This window comes from Athalia rosae, chromosome 2 (genome assembly GCF_917208135.1).
Source record: "Athalia rosae chromosome 2, iyAthRosa1.1, whole genome shotgun sequence".
NCBI lineage: Eukaryota > Metazoa > Arthropoda > Insecta > Hymenoptera > Athaliidae > Athalia > Athalia rosae.
The window spans coordinates 2,355,440-2,370,897 of record NC_064027.1 but is presented as its reverse complement, the minus strand read 5'-3'; the positions used below and the strand labels follow the sequence as shown (position 1 = coordinate 2,370,897).

Genomic DNA, 15,458 nt, shown 5'->3' with positions numbered 1-15,458 from the left:
AATCCGACATTATAACGGGGAAACAGAGATAGTTAAATGAGCAATGACTTACTTGGATTCCCAGTTCGACGTGGTAATGGCGCTGCCGCGCAAACCCTTGTTAATATGGCCAAGCACGTCGGATCATTAAGAATAGATAGGGGTCGGATGATGCTGGAAATGTCAATCAGAGGCCGCGTAGAGGTGCGTGCTGGGTCGAGGCTTTCCCCAACACTTCTACTAACTGATTCGATGTATTCTTACAAGCTTTAGAATCCGATGTGATAACGTATCGTTAAATGAGCAACGAGTTACTTTTGGAGACGATTCGAAGTTCGAAGAGTTAACAGCGCTGCTGCGGCAGTAACATGAAACGAGCGCCTCAAACGCAGTTGTTCAGTCAACGACGTCAGTCAACGACGAAACCCAAATGATTATGGAGTGAAGGAAAGTAAACAAAGGGGCAAAACAAAGTCGAAAAATACCGTAGGGTGCACAAATTGTTGCTCTGGAATCAAACTATCAAATAATGAACGCATTATGGAATCAGAAAACTTTAGAACGACCGGCGAACAATATATGGGTCGCTAGCAGAAATGCGATTGGTAGGATTCTGGAATTTGAACCTGTCCTAACCTATCTATATATTTATCAACACGTCTTAAAATTCTTCGACTCAATTGATGTATTTCACTTACGAAATTTTTCAGACACAGAAGGTTTCGCATCCACGTTAAAGTCTATAATCAGAGATTTGGAGTCGCAAGATGTTCTACACATCGAAGCAGCGATTTTGAGTCGTGTGATATATCGTATGAAAAGTAAATTCAGGCATGACAAGGGTCTAAAAAACATGGAAAAAGTAAATAGAGCACTTCTCAACTACCTGGGATTGGATCTACTCAAGGAGTACAAAGACTTGAGAAATTATGTGGAGCCTGAAGGTTCGATGATGAACCTTCCGACAAAACAAATGATTGAATATGTTCTAGTTAGAACACAAGGCTTTGCCAAACTCATGTGCAGAATTGAGGAGGTTGCTAAATGTGCGGCAGAGTTCTTTAAGGCAAGAATGTCTTTGGGTCATTCGTGGACTACTGCTATAATCGCGTATGCTGTCATAAGCAGAATATGGTAAAGTTCCACATTTCATTACCTTATGCTAGATTCTAATTAAAGACAGCTGCCGGAAGAGACATAACTAACAGTCTTTCAGGTTCTTGGCCAGAAATTTGGTAAAGAAATGTTGTACATGGTACAACAGCATGTCCAACTACGTTGCCAAGTTTAAACAGGTTGGTCCAAGATGGCTCCCGTCGAGCTATAATCTCCCAACAAATTTAAAAAGTTGGCTTGACTTACCATGGATTGAGCAGCGGATAGAGAGGTACGAGCTCAGGTGTCGGTTACATTGTTGGTAATATAATTGATTTCATAATATAATTGGATGAGTATGCAATTACAGCATACCATTAAAAAATGACGGGAAGGAAACAATATTTGGCCTGATAAAAGCTGAGATGGATGATACGTCCGAATTATATGTTGATGAGAACAATATGTCACCCTCTTTAAATCCCAACAAAAACGTCATTACAGAGTTTGAAAATGCCACAGAAAAAACATTAATCAATAAATATCATGGCCCAACTTTTATCGACGATTTTGGAAGTAAGTCGTATTTCTATGACAGATTTCCCTTACCATTAAATTACTTAGGATCACATTGGATACAGTCATCTGTGTTACAGCATCGATAGACCGCAAAGCTTTTCTCGGTGAAGCAGTGACTCGCAAATCAGATTCTGAAGAAAACTTGGAGAACAAGAACAAAAACTCGTCCACTTCTACAACTACATCTCAAAATCGCGGGAAACGACTTCGCGTAGAGAAAGTACCAAAATCCCCTCAAAATAAAATGGAAAAATCAAGAGCACCAGATGCTCAAGAGGTCCCATTGCAGGTTAAGGGAAACAAGAGAAAATATTCTGAGTCAAACTCAGAGAAATTTGAGCCCGATGTCGATGAAGTAGAAAGTGCTAGTGCGAAGAGCAACAAAAAAACGAAACCAATTCACTATCTGAGATTTGATACACCTGGTGAACTGCAAACGATTGTGGATAGAGATTCTTGTCCAGGATTGGATAGATTACAGTGGGAAATGCTCAAGAAAGCACTCAAAAAATTTCTCACAAAATTGGAAAAATGTCACCCTCGCAACGAAAAACTGAGAAAAACTTTATTAATGAAAGCCCAAATGGAAATTGAGAATCGTGTATCATAGCAATTCAAGTAATGCCAGGCAATCAGTACAATAATTTATGTATATTTGACAAGTTGACTCGGAAGATCTTTATTGTGAAAAATAAATATAATTTATATATTTTCAAATGAAAATATCATACTCATTCAATAGTCCTGCTCAGATTTACATTTTAGGATCGCACTGAAAGCTGCCAGCCAACACAGCCCGCAGTCGATGTTTTCATTTTTTATTTCCAGAAAGAAATGATTGAATATATGTATTAATTAATTTGATCAAGATCATGTAGTAAGCAGCCACGTTTTTACGTTGCGTATCACAACCAATGCAGAATATAATTTCGGTTTCATCGATCATTTCAAAATTCGTCAATATCTATAACTAATTCGAATACCGAGAAATGCCGCAATTTGGACCGCAGACACAAGGAATCCGTAACAGTTGTTTGCTATTTTTTTGAGTAAAAAAATTCCTTAAGTCGCATGAATTTGCACCATCGTTAACTTTATTGCATGCTTATCGATGATCAAGAGATTCTAGCAAATGATATGTACGCCACTTGGCCATTAGCAACATAATTTCGATCTTTGCGGCAAAGCACGGATTGAATTATCCCAATAGAATTCCTCAGTAATCGCACGAAGATTAACAGGGCAATATTTGATTATTACATTTTTTTTTTATTCTGCCTTTTGTAACAACAGGTAAATTTTTTTCGTTCGTGGCTGGTTCATGCAAATAAATGTAGGCGTTTTAATATACGGAATCATGAGTGCCTTAATTATTAGTCGGAGCATTGTTACGTCGAACATTTATCAAACATTACATGGACAAATCGCATAAGACTGATAATTAATCAAAGAAATAATAACTTTAGGTCGTGCTTTCGTTGTGACGACTTGACCCAAGACTATTCCAGGTCAGAGCATAAATAAAAAAGCTTTCATTTATGCGTCATAAACAAGATGTAGATGACTCGTGTGTCTGGGTGGGCCTACCCAGAGCTTTAATCCAACATCCGGCACCCTTTTCTTCAGATTATTGAAGCAGCAAGCCCTGAATTGTCGCGTTCCGCAACTGTTGACGCACTCCCGGCCACATTGGTCGCAGGAAAGCGTCTCTCCAAATGTCCATAGAGCACAAACTGGACGAGCAAACGAAAATTTATGTAATCGGTAAACAATTCTCTCATGTTCTATACAAAAGGAATGAGAAGAATATGATCTACATATTTTAGGACTCTGAATAATTGTCAAGAGAAACGACGAAAGTTGTCGAACCTCATTCTACAACTTACGAAAGAAAGAAGTGAAAAACTTGATAAGTTTTTCAACGCAGCTTTCTTGGCAACAGGTGTTGCGTTGCATTTATGTATGGAGCAAACTTGCTTTGACGTTGTTAATGAATGTCAATCAAGTAATCACAACTTTCCAGTTTGTCTTACAACTCTCCTCTGTCCAATGCATAATTTTATCTCACAATTTTTATAAGAAGTTATAGAAAACTGATCAGCCGTAAGGCAGCGATCGCTATTTTCAGTGAAAAAAAAATCTTCCAAGTTGATCGAACTGCTGAAAAAAATTTACTATCCTTTTCAAATATGTTATTATTTGCGGTGTATACCTATACATCAATATGATTGTTCAATTTTTATGATATCATCGGACCCTTGGACGGCTTTAGATGCCGCTACCTCATCTATGTGAAGATTTTATTACATAGCTATAACTTATAACAGCGTATGTACCTATAGAATTTTAAGAACATCCCGATGAATAATAATCATCGCAGCTGATCACTTTCCGCTGGAATATTTTATAAATTTATTTCACCGCGGTATAAGGTAGGTATGTAATTACAACCGAAACAAGGTATAGTAAATGAAAATAGAGTGTATATAGTATATAAAATCATCTTCGTTATCTCATTTTGTTAAAGATATAATTTTGCATTATACAGAAATAACAATTCTTCGAATAATTAATCGGCAAACAAAAATTTCTTTACGCTTAATCGATCAATCGTGAACGAATTTTGATAAAGTTCTATTCCATCGTTATTATGACTGTGTCCATAAGTACAAGCCATAAGGAGAGGGAAAAAAAAGGAAATATAATTCTCAAAATTTATTCATCGCGGTGCATTGGCGAAGGACTTTTTCTAACAGGACTCGCTTATTGTTATGTTATAACACGCTAGCTAGACGATGGATTTTTTTTTTTATCTGTAAGTAAAGTCAAGCGGTAAAATTATCCCTCAAAAGTATATTGCGAAGGTAAAGACGTTGGCAAGAATTGTATGAACCGCGGGGTAAAACGAATTATATAGACGTCTCAAAATAATTCTCATATATAATTCACTGTATTGTATGTATAAAAGGCTACGGTATATGGGTAAAAATAATCTACTTAAAAATTATGGACTTGACGTTTAGTCGGGATCCTTGCAATACCTAAATTTTTTTCTGCAGTGAAATAAGATGATGAAATAATTATAGCCGGCTGTACAAACACCCGCTCGCTACGTATATTATTAATATACATTATGCAAAAAAGTAACCTTTAACCGACTTGATTGACCGCGATCAATCCGGTTATATATGATTTTTTTTTTGGCTGCTGCGTAACTGCGACGGGGTTCACCTGATTCGCATATTTAATGCACTTCGGGATCGGTTTGCAGCATAAAGGTAGCGCGTGATCCTGCGGGAGCTAAATGATCAACTTGTGCAATACAACTCACTTATTATAATCGGGAAGTCCAACCAATCGTCATTGAAAAACGCTCGATTATAATATCCTATTCTATGTACAAAATTATCAATAATTACCCGTTTTAAAGAAACGTGATTTGCGATAATTGATGATAATGAAACGGTATCATTATATTCATAATTATCATTCATCTTACCGGCAAGAAGAACGATCACGCACGTATTCCGACCCATCTTCTGATGTAGCCTTTTTCTTTGTTTCCCCCTCAAGATCACTGGAGATCAAATGTAGACACTGAAAAATAAACAGATGAATAATCAAGCGAGAGTAAATGATATCATCTAAAAATAAAATCTCTGCTAACTCGTTGTAGTAAATTTTAATTGCTCGTTAATTAAGAAGCTATATTTAAATTATTATATTGTTTCTAAGGAATTCCTAAAAATCAGACAGGAATGCTTTCGTTAATTAGAAAGATGCAAACGAAGAGTAGGTGTTATTTATATCTCCACGAATAAATGCCTGGAAAAAAATTACACCTGCACAATTATTATTATTATTGTTTTGTTTAATGAACGTTCAGAACTCTTTATTCGGGTGAAGCGGATAATCTATGCCGTTGTTTGTTCTCACGTGTTTTTTGTCTCATCCAATTATATGAACGCTCTGAAACTCTTTGATCAGGTATTTGAAATCCAGCTCACGCATCACGTTTTCTGTACATCGAATCAATTAATTTTGATGCGACGTTATGTAACGCGCCAAATGTACAGGAAAAAAGAAGATAATATTACAAGGAAAATAGAGAAACATACGGATAAAAATTTCATGCAGTTACGACATCAAACTATGTGTTCTAATATCCTTCGACTGACGCATCTGGGTATGTAACCAGCGAAAAATATTTCTCAATATTTACAACATCGCAAGAGTAATCTTAAATGCAGACAGATTCTCTTTTCTGTTGTCATATAGCCTGAGGTGGGCCACTTGAGTAGCGGGGAAAAAAGAACAATCGTCAAACGGGAAAATACCACAATCGGAATCTGCAGATGACATCCAGCTTGTGTTATACATATACCAAAATGCGATAATCTAGCCAAAATTTTGAAGGTTCAGGAAAGAGAAATATTTGCCGAGGTTGATGTATTTATTTTAAAAATTAGAAAAACAATCAGTGAAATAAGCGGACGTGTTTTTCAGGTCCATCGATGATTTTTATTCCGAAAAAACGGGGTGTGGGATTTTTGAAAAATGATAACGAGCACATACCTGCGTTGTGTCCTACGGGTTCTCGGGTGCGAATGACAATCCACGGGGTTGCTTATCGCCTGTTGCTCTTCTTTCAGGTAACACCCCCACCAACTTCGCGGCGGCAACTCTGACTCACACCCCATAACCACCCACGATCAAAAAGCACCCTCGATATCCCCCTGCGTACCCGTCTTTTAATTTCAAAGTGTATTTACAATTTTACTACGATTAACATGCACGACCGTAAGTCCGATGCAAGCTGCCTATCAAGAGATTATTTAATTATTGGGGATACGTATATCGTTCAAGCTCACATCATTGCAGAGAAGTTTAGAACGAATGTTGTTTAAAAATTCTACGTGAAATCCGGCCGTCCGAAATTCGTAGGAAATTCGTAATTTCGGAATTTTTGCGATTCCTTGTTCGATATAACGTATGTTCTGTGATTAGGAATGACTTATGTGCCATCTGGGATTACACACATTCTAAATGATAATTTTAAGATGGATGAACCTAATTATCACGGATAAACCGTACAGTTATATAACGCGTCGGAAATAGTTTTAATTTCTGTGAAATTAATTCGCAGAACTTGCAATTAGTAGAAATCACGACGCGAAATTACCATGACCACGATGATACGTTTTGCTATTTTAATAGTTCTGAGAATTTTTTGAATTTTTTACAAAAGAAATATCTGCCCTATTAGTTGCAGTTTTGAAAAATTGCAGATCATGATTTTCTAAAAATAACATGCGTGACTCGTGAGTGTAGAATCTGAATTATTGAATCATAGTTTTGCTGGGGTAAATGTGAAATCGTAATATCGGACAGATGTAGACAAATCAAAGCGGCGTCATAAACGATGTTATAACTCCACTATAATGATGAAGATAAAAACCATAAACTGCAACCTTGCTAATCTCGTTCATCCTGGTAAATATATGAAATCATCATGATCATCGTAAATTAATAAAATCGCAAATAAATCGTTACACGGAAGAAGATAAATCTTGGAACAAAATTTGGCAGAAGATTCTCCCGAAAACGTGAAAGTCCGTTCGATTTCTTAGAAATCTATAATGCATATATATTCTCCGATTCATAATCCCGAAAGAATATTTTTTACAAATTTGTTCAAACAACGGTATTACCAACATCCGGTTCTCTGTTGGTTGACATCCGTCGGCGTATTAAAAAAATTTTACGTCACTGGACATCCCAGCTGCTTAAAGGATAACCACATAACAGGACAAAAATGAAGGGGTGTATCATGAATTCAGGGAATGTCCCGCCCTGGTAAAACTGATCGTAGTTATCCGATGAGGTAAAATATAAATCGCGTTATCTTCAATTCGAGTTTTTATCATTTACTGGGAATTTCCACCCACAGGAACGAGATATCATATTTGATAAAACATTACATGCTTTCTCTCAAATTATAGGAAAGTAAAATCATCTATGTCATACTTTCATTTCGCCCGATTAAATGCCAGTCAGAAGATACACTACTTTCGTCCAACAAATATAATTTCATCATTCCGAGGTTCCTGCGTCATTTCGGCAAGGTGAGTTTGTAAAATACGTCAAAGGTTTTACCCAGTATTTGAATTATGTGATTGGGCTACGACGCGGGACATATAAAGTAACACTTCAAGTTTAGACAGAAAGCTAGGTCAATGTTTGAAGATTATAAAAAAAAAAAGTGAACAACCGAATCAGTGAAGCCAGATTATACCGGGTATACCCGGATCCCTGAGCACCTCGGCGACATACCCTTGTGGACGATGCTCACTGAAACGAGTGCGCTATATTCACACTCAAATGAGCCCGGAAAGCCGATAAAGGAACTTGTTCTCAACCTAGAGCTTCTCTATTATGAACAAGCTAGAATGCATTTCCCTTCTCATCATTCACCCTTTGTCTCAGCTGTATCGACGTAGATGTAGCTCAGAAAAATTAAACAATAGATACTACAGTTGGTTCATTTGGTGTTTTTTTTTTTTTCAATTTTTTTTACAATGGAGTATGCACTATTTCTGGTTCGTTTCTATATCGTACATGTAACGTTGCATGAGCTTCTTATGTATACGTGATAATAATATTGTGCGCGTAGGTTTATATTAATTTTTTTTTTTTTAAAATTACTATACATATTTTTATTTATACGCCCACAATCACGTGAAGACTAGAAGTAACGTTAGTAGCGTAGCTGCAGCGACGCTACAATCGAAATCGGCTGAATCGTTCTTCTGGAAGGAGTAAACTTCGTGCAGAAACTCACCTAAAAAATTTACAAATTAGGTGATTCCGATGAGAATCATAAATTGCTAAAGATCGGAGCATGTGTAGAGAAAAAAGAATATTGTTTGTAGATAAATAAAATAAAAATTTGGTTACCTATCGACACGGGGTGGTACAAGCAACGAGGGTAACGAAGATACGGGACGAACCAAAACTAGGACAAGGTCGAAGGGGTCAGTCGGCAATAATCTGAGTAGGAATTGGTTCAGTGGGTCGGGATGACCGCGGAGAATCCGGGGATTGAGTTGTAACGGTATGTACGAGATGTCCTGTAGCGTTGTCCGCAGACGTCGAGTGAGAAGATGAATTTGGAAAAACGGAAAAAGAGGATGACTGGGCTTCTGAAACCTTATTTTCAGGATTCGTCGTCACGGTTTCAGCTGCGCGAGAAACGATTGGTTCCAAAAATTTGGATGCGCAATGGGGTGAGGAAGCGTTTTCATTGTCTACTGGGGCTGTGGAACGATGCGAACTGGGGTAGTAAACGATGCCTTCCTGCCGACGATAATTCGTGAAGGGGATGTTGATCTCGCAATTTACCCTGACAGGTGTCAGGGGCTCCTCGATCGTCGCCTCATAACGCACCCACGATCCTTGATTCTGGTACTCCTCTAGATTCGCTGGGTAAACCGTAAACTGTCCCTCGACCGGAACTCCGTCTACCAAAAATGTCAGGCCAGGACGAGGCCAGGCACCATGAACCGCGCAAACTAAGGTAATCGGACCGTCCTTCGAGCTCGGAGGCGTCACGAAAACGGTCGCGTTGCTTTCCGGAGCTAAAATTCGCGAGAAGATTTAGTCCTTAATTTTAATCCGGAAGGTGAATTAGTACATGTGAGGTGAATTTTATACCATAGACGATCATTCTCTTCGTCTTGATGTCTTCTTCCTCGAATGTGCTCACGCTGCACGTGTAATTCCCACTCATCGCAAGAGTCACTTCTTTCAGTCTAATAATCGAGTGTGATTTCGGCCGGCTTACGGCATCCTCAGGGTATTCGGTGAGCCCCTTGATCACTCCAATATCCTGGGGAGACACTGCCAGAAATAAAAAAAACCGTCAGCTGATGAATTGTCGAACGAAGAACTCGACATTTAAAATATTATTCGTATCGTAGGTGCAGTGGTCCGAAATGACACCGTAATAAACGGCCGACTCATTTTTTATAACCGCGTATTTCCCCCTCATTATAACAATCGTATGGTCAAGATACGAATTTTCATAACACCGTGTTAAATCTTGTGATGATTCATTAATTTTTGTTGGCGGCGATCTTGCTGGGAGCGTGAAATAAATCAGAATTATGAGATACATAGGTATGTACATGCTCACTGGGAATCCTACGACCAACGTTTATCGTGCTGCAAGGTCAATGTGACCGTTTTATGCACTCACTTGGAGGTATCCATTGATAAATGAGTTCTGCTTCGTCGTGAAACCATTTGATAACCAGTCCGTTATCGCTACCTGTAAGGTCGTAAACGCAACTTAAGGTGACAGGTCCTGTTCCGTTTCGAATCACATCGGGTATGTCCAGTTGATTGATTTCCGCCCCGCTGATGATTCCTACGAACGAAACAATTATATGTTCTATAAAAACTTGTAATCGGAGTCACGTTGATCAATTAGTTGCTTCCTACAGCTGATCGATGGTCGGTTACGTTATAAGACGCTAAAAGCTTTTTGCGATGTAATCCGATTATGCTCAATTGATGAAGAATTTCGTAACATCGCTTACCGCTGCGTCATGAAGAAAAATCTTTTATTTCTTTATATCAATGAGTTAAAAAAGAGAAACCATTATTGTCAATCGGTTTAATTATAGTGCAGCGGTACACGCAATATCCAGATCAAATATTTTTTCTTCGAATCCGTGCAAGGTCCTCACTCTCTTGTGCATTTAATATACGTATACACATCGCGATTAAGTCGAGTGAAGAGTTCATCTCGAATGTTTACAAAAACTTGTAGATAATGAAAATGAAACTTGCCTATGGATAATCAAACTTAAAGATAATGTACCCAATTTATATTTGAGAAACTTCTCGCATATTTCGTAATAAACAAAAATTGCAAAACTATTTCGACTCCCGATAAAGCACTAAGGAAGACTATTATTATGTGATGGTAGAATTGCCGATGGAAATGTTTAAGCTTTTTTAGAAGAATGTTCACAAATTGATTACATTGCATGGTTGAGTTTGGCTAGTCTTTGCAATTTGTGGAAATCCATTCAGATTGATTGGTAGAATTATGTGTAGGTATTATATGTGTATGAGTTTTGATTGCGCAGTATGTTACGTTTTTACATCGCGGATTAAAGCCATACAGATATGTTCAATATATTTGTTAAGTACTTTACATAATTTGTTGATAAAAGTTGTTTTTTTTTTTTGTTTTTTAACTTTTTCATCATATAGATGTCGGCTTGAAATAGCAAACCTGAGATGGATGCAACGACGGCAACTAGGAGGGCTGGTAACGACGACATCCCTCGCAGAGATAAGCGCGCTGACTGACCTGGAGATTTTAGTGGGTCGTCGATTAGCTGCTACGAGAATAAGTGTATACGTTAGCTGCAATGTATATCATATTTGCTTGATGTTGGTTCAACGGGAGAGACTCTGCGCACCCTCGAACAATCTGTCAATTATTAATTTATTACTGTCCCTCCGATCCTTCAATCATCATCTCCAATTCTTGCCTGCATTATTATTGCATTGACAGGCCCCGATTAACAATTGCGCCGATCATTGTAGGACCAATAGGAATAAGCCCTGATGACGTATTTCAACCTACTGACTTTTAAATAGATAACGCGCAATTTCTCGTATTAAATATACTGTACAACTAGAAAAAATATCGTAATTTTGCGGTACTTGCATTCGAACTAAATTTTTCAACGATTATTTTTTAACGCTCCTATTCTTCCCTCATCGCAATCATCTTCTGCGAAATCAAAATTCGTATATTAGCAGAGACAGAAACATGAAAAAATTACTTGAAAGAAGAAAAATCATAAGAATTTGTATGTTATTTTTGGATGATGGATAAACTGAATCCCAATTAAAAAATCAAAGTCTAATTTTCGTATATCATTTTTCATGCGTACCGATGTCTGATATTTTTCATCATTTAAAATTCGATGCACAGAGCGCACGTGACTGAGCAACCAGCGCATGCGTTTTCATTGGGCCAATCCAAAGCCATCATTTTCATTTGATGCATTGCTTCGAACTTCACCCCAAGGCAGTACAGCGTGCCAACGATCTTTGAATGATATGTGCTACGTGTGAATTTTATAATTTTCTTAATAATCTACGTGTTATTTGGTGAAATTGATAATGGCAGATAAAAAAGACGACCCTCGCGAAGTTTTGGCGCTGTTAAATTCCCTTGGATTCGTCGGGATAACCGCACAACAGCTGAAAGGCTTCATGAAAGGTATGCTAACGAATTTTTAACCGTTCTTCAACGTCACCTCGTAATGCATACGTTCGACAAAAAGTTTTATTTTCAATTCCCAAACTTGCTTACTCAGATTTAATACTTTTGTAGCATCATTTCTATGGTATCAGGCATTTACAAGTTGTTAAGTCTTAGAAAAAAAAATAGTTCAGGAGTTGGCAAAAAAATACCTTTGTGTCATCAACGGTTTTCAGATTTAAAAATGCATAGGAAAATTAAAGAAAGAGAACGACAACAGTGGAAAGAAGAAACGAAGAAAAAAATTTTACTACGTCAACAGCAACTGTATAGAGAAGTCTTGCGGGAGCAGAACTTTGAGGGAATGGGCTCCAACAACATAACTGAGAGCACCATTTCCTCAGAGTCTTCAACTTTTCAGGATGACTCTTCTTATAAAGTAGTAACAGTCAAAATCCGATCTTTTCCTAAAGAGAATAAAGAGAATGAAGTAGAAAATGAAAATGAATACGGTAGAAGAAAGAAGACTAGCTTTTCAAACACACACACTTCCTGGGCTGAAGAGTTCCGGCAAAATAGCTTACAATATGACAATCACAGCAACTCAAGTTTGATCAACGAATCGTCACACAGGAGATATGAAGTCACTCACAACCACAGCCAAAATCATAGTGCTGGTGCATCAACAGATAGTACAAAATACATATCTTTGGAGAAGCCGAGAAGCAGGGCTACTAAATCTGAGCCAAATTTGAAACAGACAAATCTCGCACCTCCTAAATCACCTATTGGACCCAAACCTACAAGCTCTCGATATACTATCGAAAGTACAGAGACTTTCAAACATTCACAGCTAGCTTCTGACCAACCGGGTGATATCCCAAGTAATCCACCACCTTCGAGAAGTTCGGTTCAGTCCAGACCCAAGTCATGTAAAAAAAAATTGAATAACTATCTGGCCAAATTTTTGTTCTCAGAACCTCTTGATTGACAATTATTTTTTTGACACAGTCATTAGGCCTTGGAGGCTCCAACCAGAAGCAAAAAGATCCCTAACTAATACAAAATCAGATCCAGTTGCTCTGTATCAAAAGTATAGAGATGAGTGGAAGCAGCTTGCTCTACCTGGAGAGGAGAACCATGCAGGCATTAGGTGGGCAGTGAGGGAAAAGATGCTTGGGAATGACCCAAACCCACGGGTGAGTGACCAATTCAGTTGATAGAGCACTCTCAGATTTTGATTATCCCACTTTCAGCAGGATAACATGATGTATCAAGAAAATGTAGATAATGCTAGAAATTTGTGCAGCTCTCAAAATATTCTGGGTCATCAAATGTATAGAAAAAAATCAAAAAATATTAGGAATCAGTTTTTCAATCGTAATTTAATTGATCATACAGCCAGACCCATTCGTGCAGTTCGCATGAGAATATGTCGCTATTTTAATAGTATTACTGAATCACTTGTGGCTCAATCAACGAATATCAATTTGCCTGACTGCGCAAAAACTCGTCTGTCACGTCCTATGTCTGTTGAATACAAAGTTTTAAATATGAATATCGAACAGAGTTACAAGACCGAATCAATGATATTCCAAGCTACTTTTGAAAGTACCAGCCCGAAACAAACTGCTCAAAAACTCGTCGGAAACCTTTTAGGGAAAGATTTAAATTCGCGTACCAAGAGCTATGAATTCATTAATAAATGCTGTTGCACGTTGCAAAAAGAACTTATTTGAGGCTGATTTGTAATGAGTATGCCTTGGATTTGTATAATAAAATATTTATCTTTTTTGAGTAATCGTCTAATCATGATTTCAACTGTTTTTTTTCAGCCAATATTGAAGAAGTCTTCAAGTACTTCGGCAATAAAAAAAAGGTGATTTGAATCAATGAATTTTGTAGTAAGCAATTCCTACTATACTTACCTCAGTGTTAACGATTATCATTAACACATAGTTGGATACATACACACAGTAATTCGTTAAAATAATACAATAATATTGAATATACTAAATAATTATTGGGCACCTTGCCATTTTACTCAAGTATCGAATATGTGATACCCTTCAGCAAGAACGAACCCTTCACTAGGGGAATCTTTGTGTTATTATTTTTAATGAAGGTTTTAATCGATTTACAAATGCTTACATGCGTTTAAGAATGTGATAGTTACCCAACAAAATAAGAAACATATTGAATAATGGTATGAACACGATTTAAAAAAAACGAAAAAAATGTACCTATGTATTCTGGATTATATCAGTGTAAATAAGATAAAAATGCAATTATTTTAAATAATGATTTTCTTGTATCTTTATTATACTAAAAAAAAAACTGATTTCATACAGGACTACTTTTGACTAAGCTTGAACTTAGCATTTACTTCATGCGTTTTCGCTCTATTGAACTGGTAGAGTAACTTTTCTTCGATTTCTCTTGCAGCACCTTGTGTCAGCACCAGTGTATCATGCTTCAACATGCTGTGAACATTTAATCCTGAAAAAATGATAACAATTGAAGTGAATGGTCTTTAAGAATTTTTCTGACACTAATCAAATCATTCTCACCATAAACAGGCATAAGGTTGAAGTGCTTAATTTGATCAGTTGCCAATGCGATATTAGTGGGCATAATGTCGTCGACATCTACAAACAGAACAGAGGGTCCCCAATTCCTCTGTTCAACAAGATCCTGGATGTAATCTGGTTCGTTTGTTGGGGTATGCAAATCCTTCACGATGTGAAGGTCATCCTGAGCAAACTTTACAGTTAAAGCAGAAGTAAGACCCAAAACTCTTGTGTAAAAAGGAAGCATGTAAAAGTATGTTGTCGGAGAGCGTGGCCCATGTGCTATGCCACCACCGCGCCACAATGGGGAACGAATACTGCCGTGCCGTGCCTTACCAAGACCTTTTTGTGGCCATGGTTTTCTTCCACCTCCCCTTACTTCAGCTCGCGTTTTTGTGTGAGCATAAGACTGAAATTAGAAAGTGGGTTCGTGAAGCAAAACTCTGCAATGTCACTTAAAGAAAATAGTAGTCTCAATCAAGCAATTGTCAAGAGGTACTCACAACAAACTTATACATGCTTTGCCATCTGACATTTTGGTGTAAGATATCAATGCGCGGTTGAGCACCAAAGATGTCAGGGTGCAGTTTCAATAAACCCAATTTCTTCTCTTCTATGGTGTCCAAATTCTCAAGCCATACTTGTTTCGGTTTTTCGTAAAACCGATTCTCCTCGATAGCTTTTGTCGTTGAAATAATGGGGCTTTCATCTAGTCGTTCCACACTCGGTGGTTCAGAATTAAGCCCGTGTTCGGCATTTGGGGCTGCGGAACTGAATCTTGCGATTCGTCCAGAACAACTTTCCAGTCTGGACAGCACGTTTCGAAGTAAAAATGACATTTCTGAATTAAAAATTCAGAAGTCTCTTCGCTAGCCACAGCTGCACACTACTCCTAATAGTCGACTTAACCCCAAATCATTCTAATTTAACAATCTAAGTCCCGCGCA

The 15,458-nt window shown here is 37.6% G+C and overlaps 4 protein-coding genes across 4 annotated transcripts; 2 read left to right on the top strand and 2 right to left on the bottom strand.

The window, feature by feature from the left end:
- Positions 1 to 370: 370 nt before the first annotated feature.
- Positions 371 to 2,376, top strand: LOC105691654. Its single transcript, XM_012410286.3, has 5 exons — positions 371 to 584; positions 690 to 1,113; positions 1,196 to 1,366; positions 1,445 to 1,650; positions 1,731 to 2,376. Exons 1-5 carry the CDS (start codon positions 509 to 511, stop codon positions 2,261 to 2,263), a joined length of 1,410 nt encoding a protein of 469 aa, XP_012265709.2. The 5' UTR covers positions 371 to 508; the 3' UTR covers positions 2,264 to 2,376.
- Positions 2,377 to 8,188: 5,812 nt separating this feature from the next.
- Positions 8,189 to 11,114, bottom strand: LOC105691653. The gene is made up of 5 exons (XM_012410285.3): positions 10,958 to 11,114; positions 9,911 to 10,081; positions 9,367 to 9,552; positions 8,611 to 9,290; positions 8,189 to 8,494 (listed from the first exon to the last, which is right to left on the bottom strand). Exons 1-4 carry the CDS (start codon positions 11,004 to 11,006, stop codon positions 8,689 to 8,691), a joined length of 1,008 nt encoding a protein of 335 aa, XP_012265708.2. The 5' UTR covers positions 11,007 to 11,114; the 3' UTR covers positions 8,189 to 8,494; positions 8,611 to 8,688.
- A 139-nt stretch (positions 11,115 to 11,253) lies between these two features.
- On the top strand, positions 11,254 to 14,245 carry LOC105691718. Its single transcript, XM_012410403.3, has 4 exons — positions 11,254 to 11,959; positions 12,178 to 12,873; positions 12,953 to 13,140; positions 13,777 to 14,245. The coding sequence occupies exons 1-4, from the start codon at positions 11,860 to 11,862 to the stop codon at positions 13,822 to 13,824; spliced, it is 1,032 nt and encodes a 343-aa protein (XP_012265826.2). The 5' UTR covers positions 11,254 to 11,859; the 3' UTR covers positions 13,825 to 14,245.
- On the bottom strand, positions 14,233 to 15,451 carry LOC105691719 (39S ribosomal protein L4, mitochondrial). The gene is made up of 3 exons (XM_012410404.3): positions 15,015 to 15,451; positions 14,512 to 14,920; positions 14,233 to 14,440 (listed from the first exon to the last, which is right to left on the bottom strand). Exons 1-3 carry the CDS (start codon positions 15,348 to 15,350, stop codon positions 14,295 to 14,297), a joined length of 891 nt encoding a protein of 296 aa, XP_012265827.2. The 5' UTR covers positions 15,351 to 15,451; the 3' UTR covers positions 14,233 to 14,294.
- Between the last annotated feature and the right edge of the window lie 7 nt (positions 15,452 to 15,458).

What these genes read in the sequence shown, in the direction of transcription:
- LOC105691654 (XM_012410286.3), top strand. Translation starts at nt 509, where the DNA reads ATGAACGCATTATGGAATCAGAAAACTTTAGAACGACCGGCGAACAAT. An exon ending in GCTGTCATAAGCAGAATATG is followed by an intron (nt 1,114 to 1,195) that starts GTAAAGTTCCAC and finishes ACAGTCTTTCAG; the next exon opens with GTTCTTGGCCAGAAATTTGG. An exon ending in ATTGAGCAGCGGATAGAGAG is followed by an intron (nt 1,367 to 1,444) that starts GTACGAGCTCAG and finishes ATGCAATTACAG; the next exon opens with CATACCATTAAAAAATGACG.
- LOC105691653 (XM_012410285.3), bottom strand. Translation starts at nt 11,006, where the DNA reads ATGTCGTCGTTACCAGCCCTCCTAGTTGCCGTCGTTGCATCCATCTCA. An exon ending in CGTCGTTGCATCCATCTCAG is followed by an intron (nt 10,082 to 10,957) that starts GTTTGCTATTTC and finishes TTTCGTTCGTAG; the next exon opens with GAATCATCAGCGGGGCGGAA. An exon ending in GAAGAGAATGATCGTCTATG is followed by an intron (nt 9,291 to 9,366) that starts GTATAAAATTCA and finishes CGCGAATTTTAG; the next exon opens with CTCCGGAAAGCAACGCGACC.
- LOC105691718 (XM_012410403.3), top strand. Translation starts at nt 11,860, where the DNA reads ATGGCAGATAAAAAAGACGACCCTCGCGAAGTTTTGGCGCTGTTAAAT. An exon ending in GCTGAAAGGCTTCATGAAAG is followed by an intron (nt 11,960 to 12,177) that starts GTATGCTAACGA and finishes AACGGTTTTCAG; the next exon opens with ATTTAAAAATGCATAGGAAA. An exon ending in GGAATGACCCAAACCCACGG is followed by an intron (nt 13,141 to 13,776) that starts GTGAGTGACCAA and finishes GTTTTTTTTCAG; the next exon opens with CCAATATTGAAGAAGTCTTC.
- LOC105691719 (XM_012410404.3), bottom strand. Translation starts at nt 15,350, where the DNA reads ATGTCATTTTTACTTCGAAACGTGCTGTCCAGACTGGAAAGTTGTTCT. An exon ending in AAAGCATGTATAAGTTTGTT is followed by an intron (nt 14,921 to 15,014) that starts GTGAGTACCTCT and finishes TTCTAATTTCAG; the next exon opens with TCTTATGCTCACACAAAAAC. An exon ending in CAACCTTATGCCTGTTTATG is followed by an intron (nt 14,441 to 14,511) that starts GTGAGAATGATT and finishes TCATTTTTTCAG; the next exon opens with GATTAAATGTTCACAGCATG.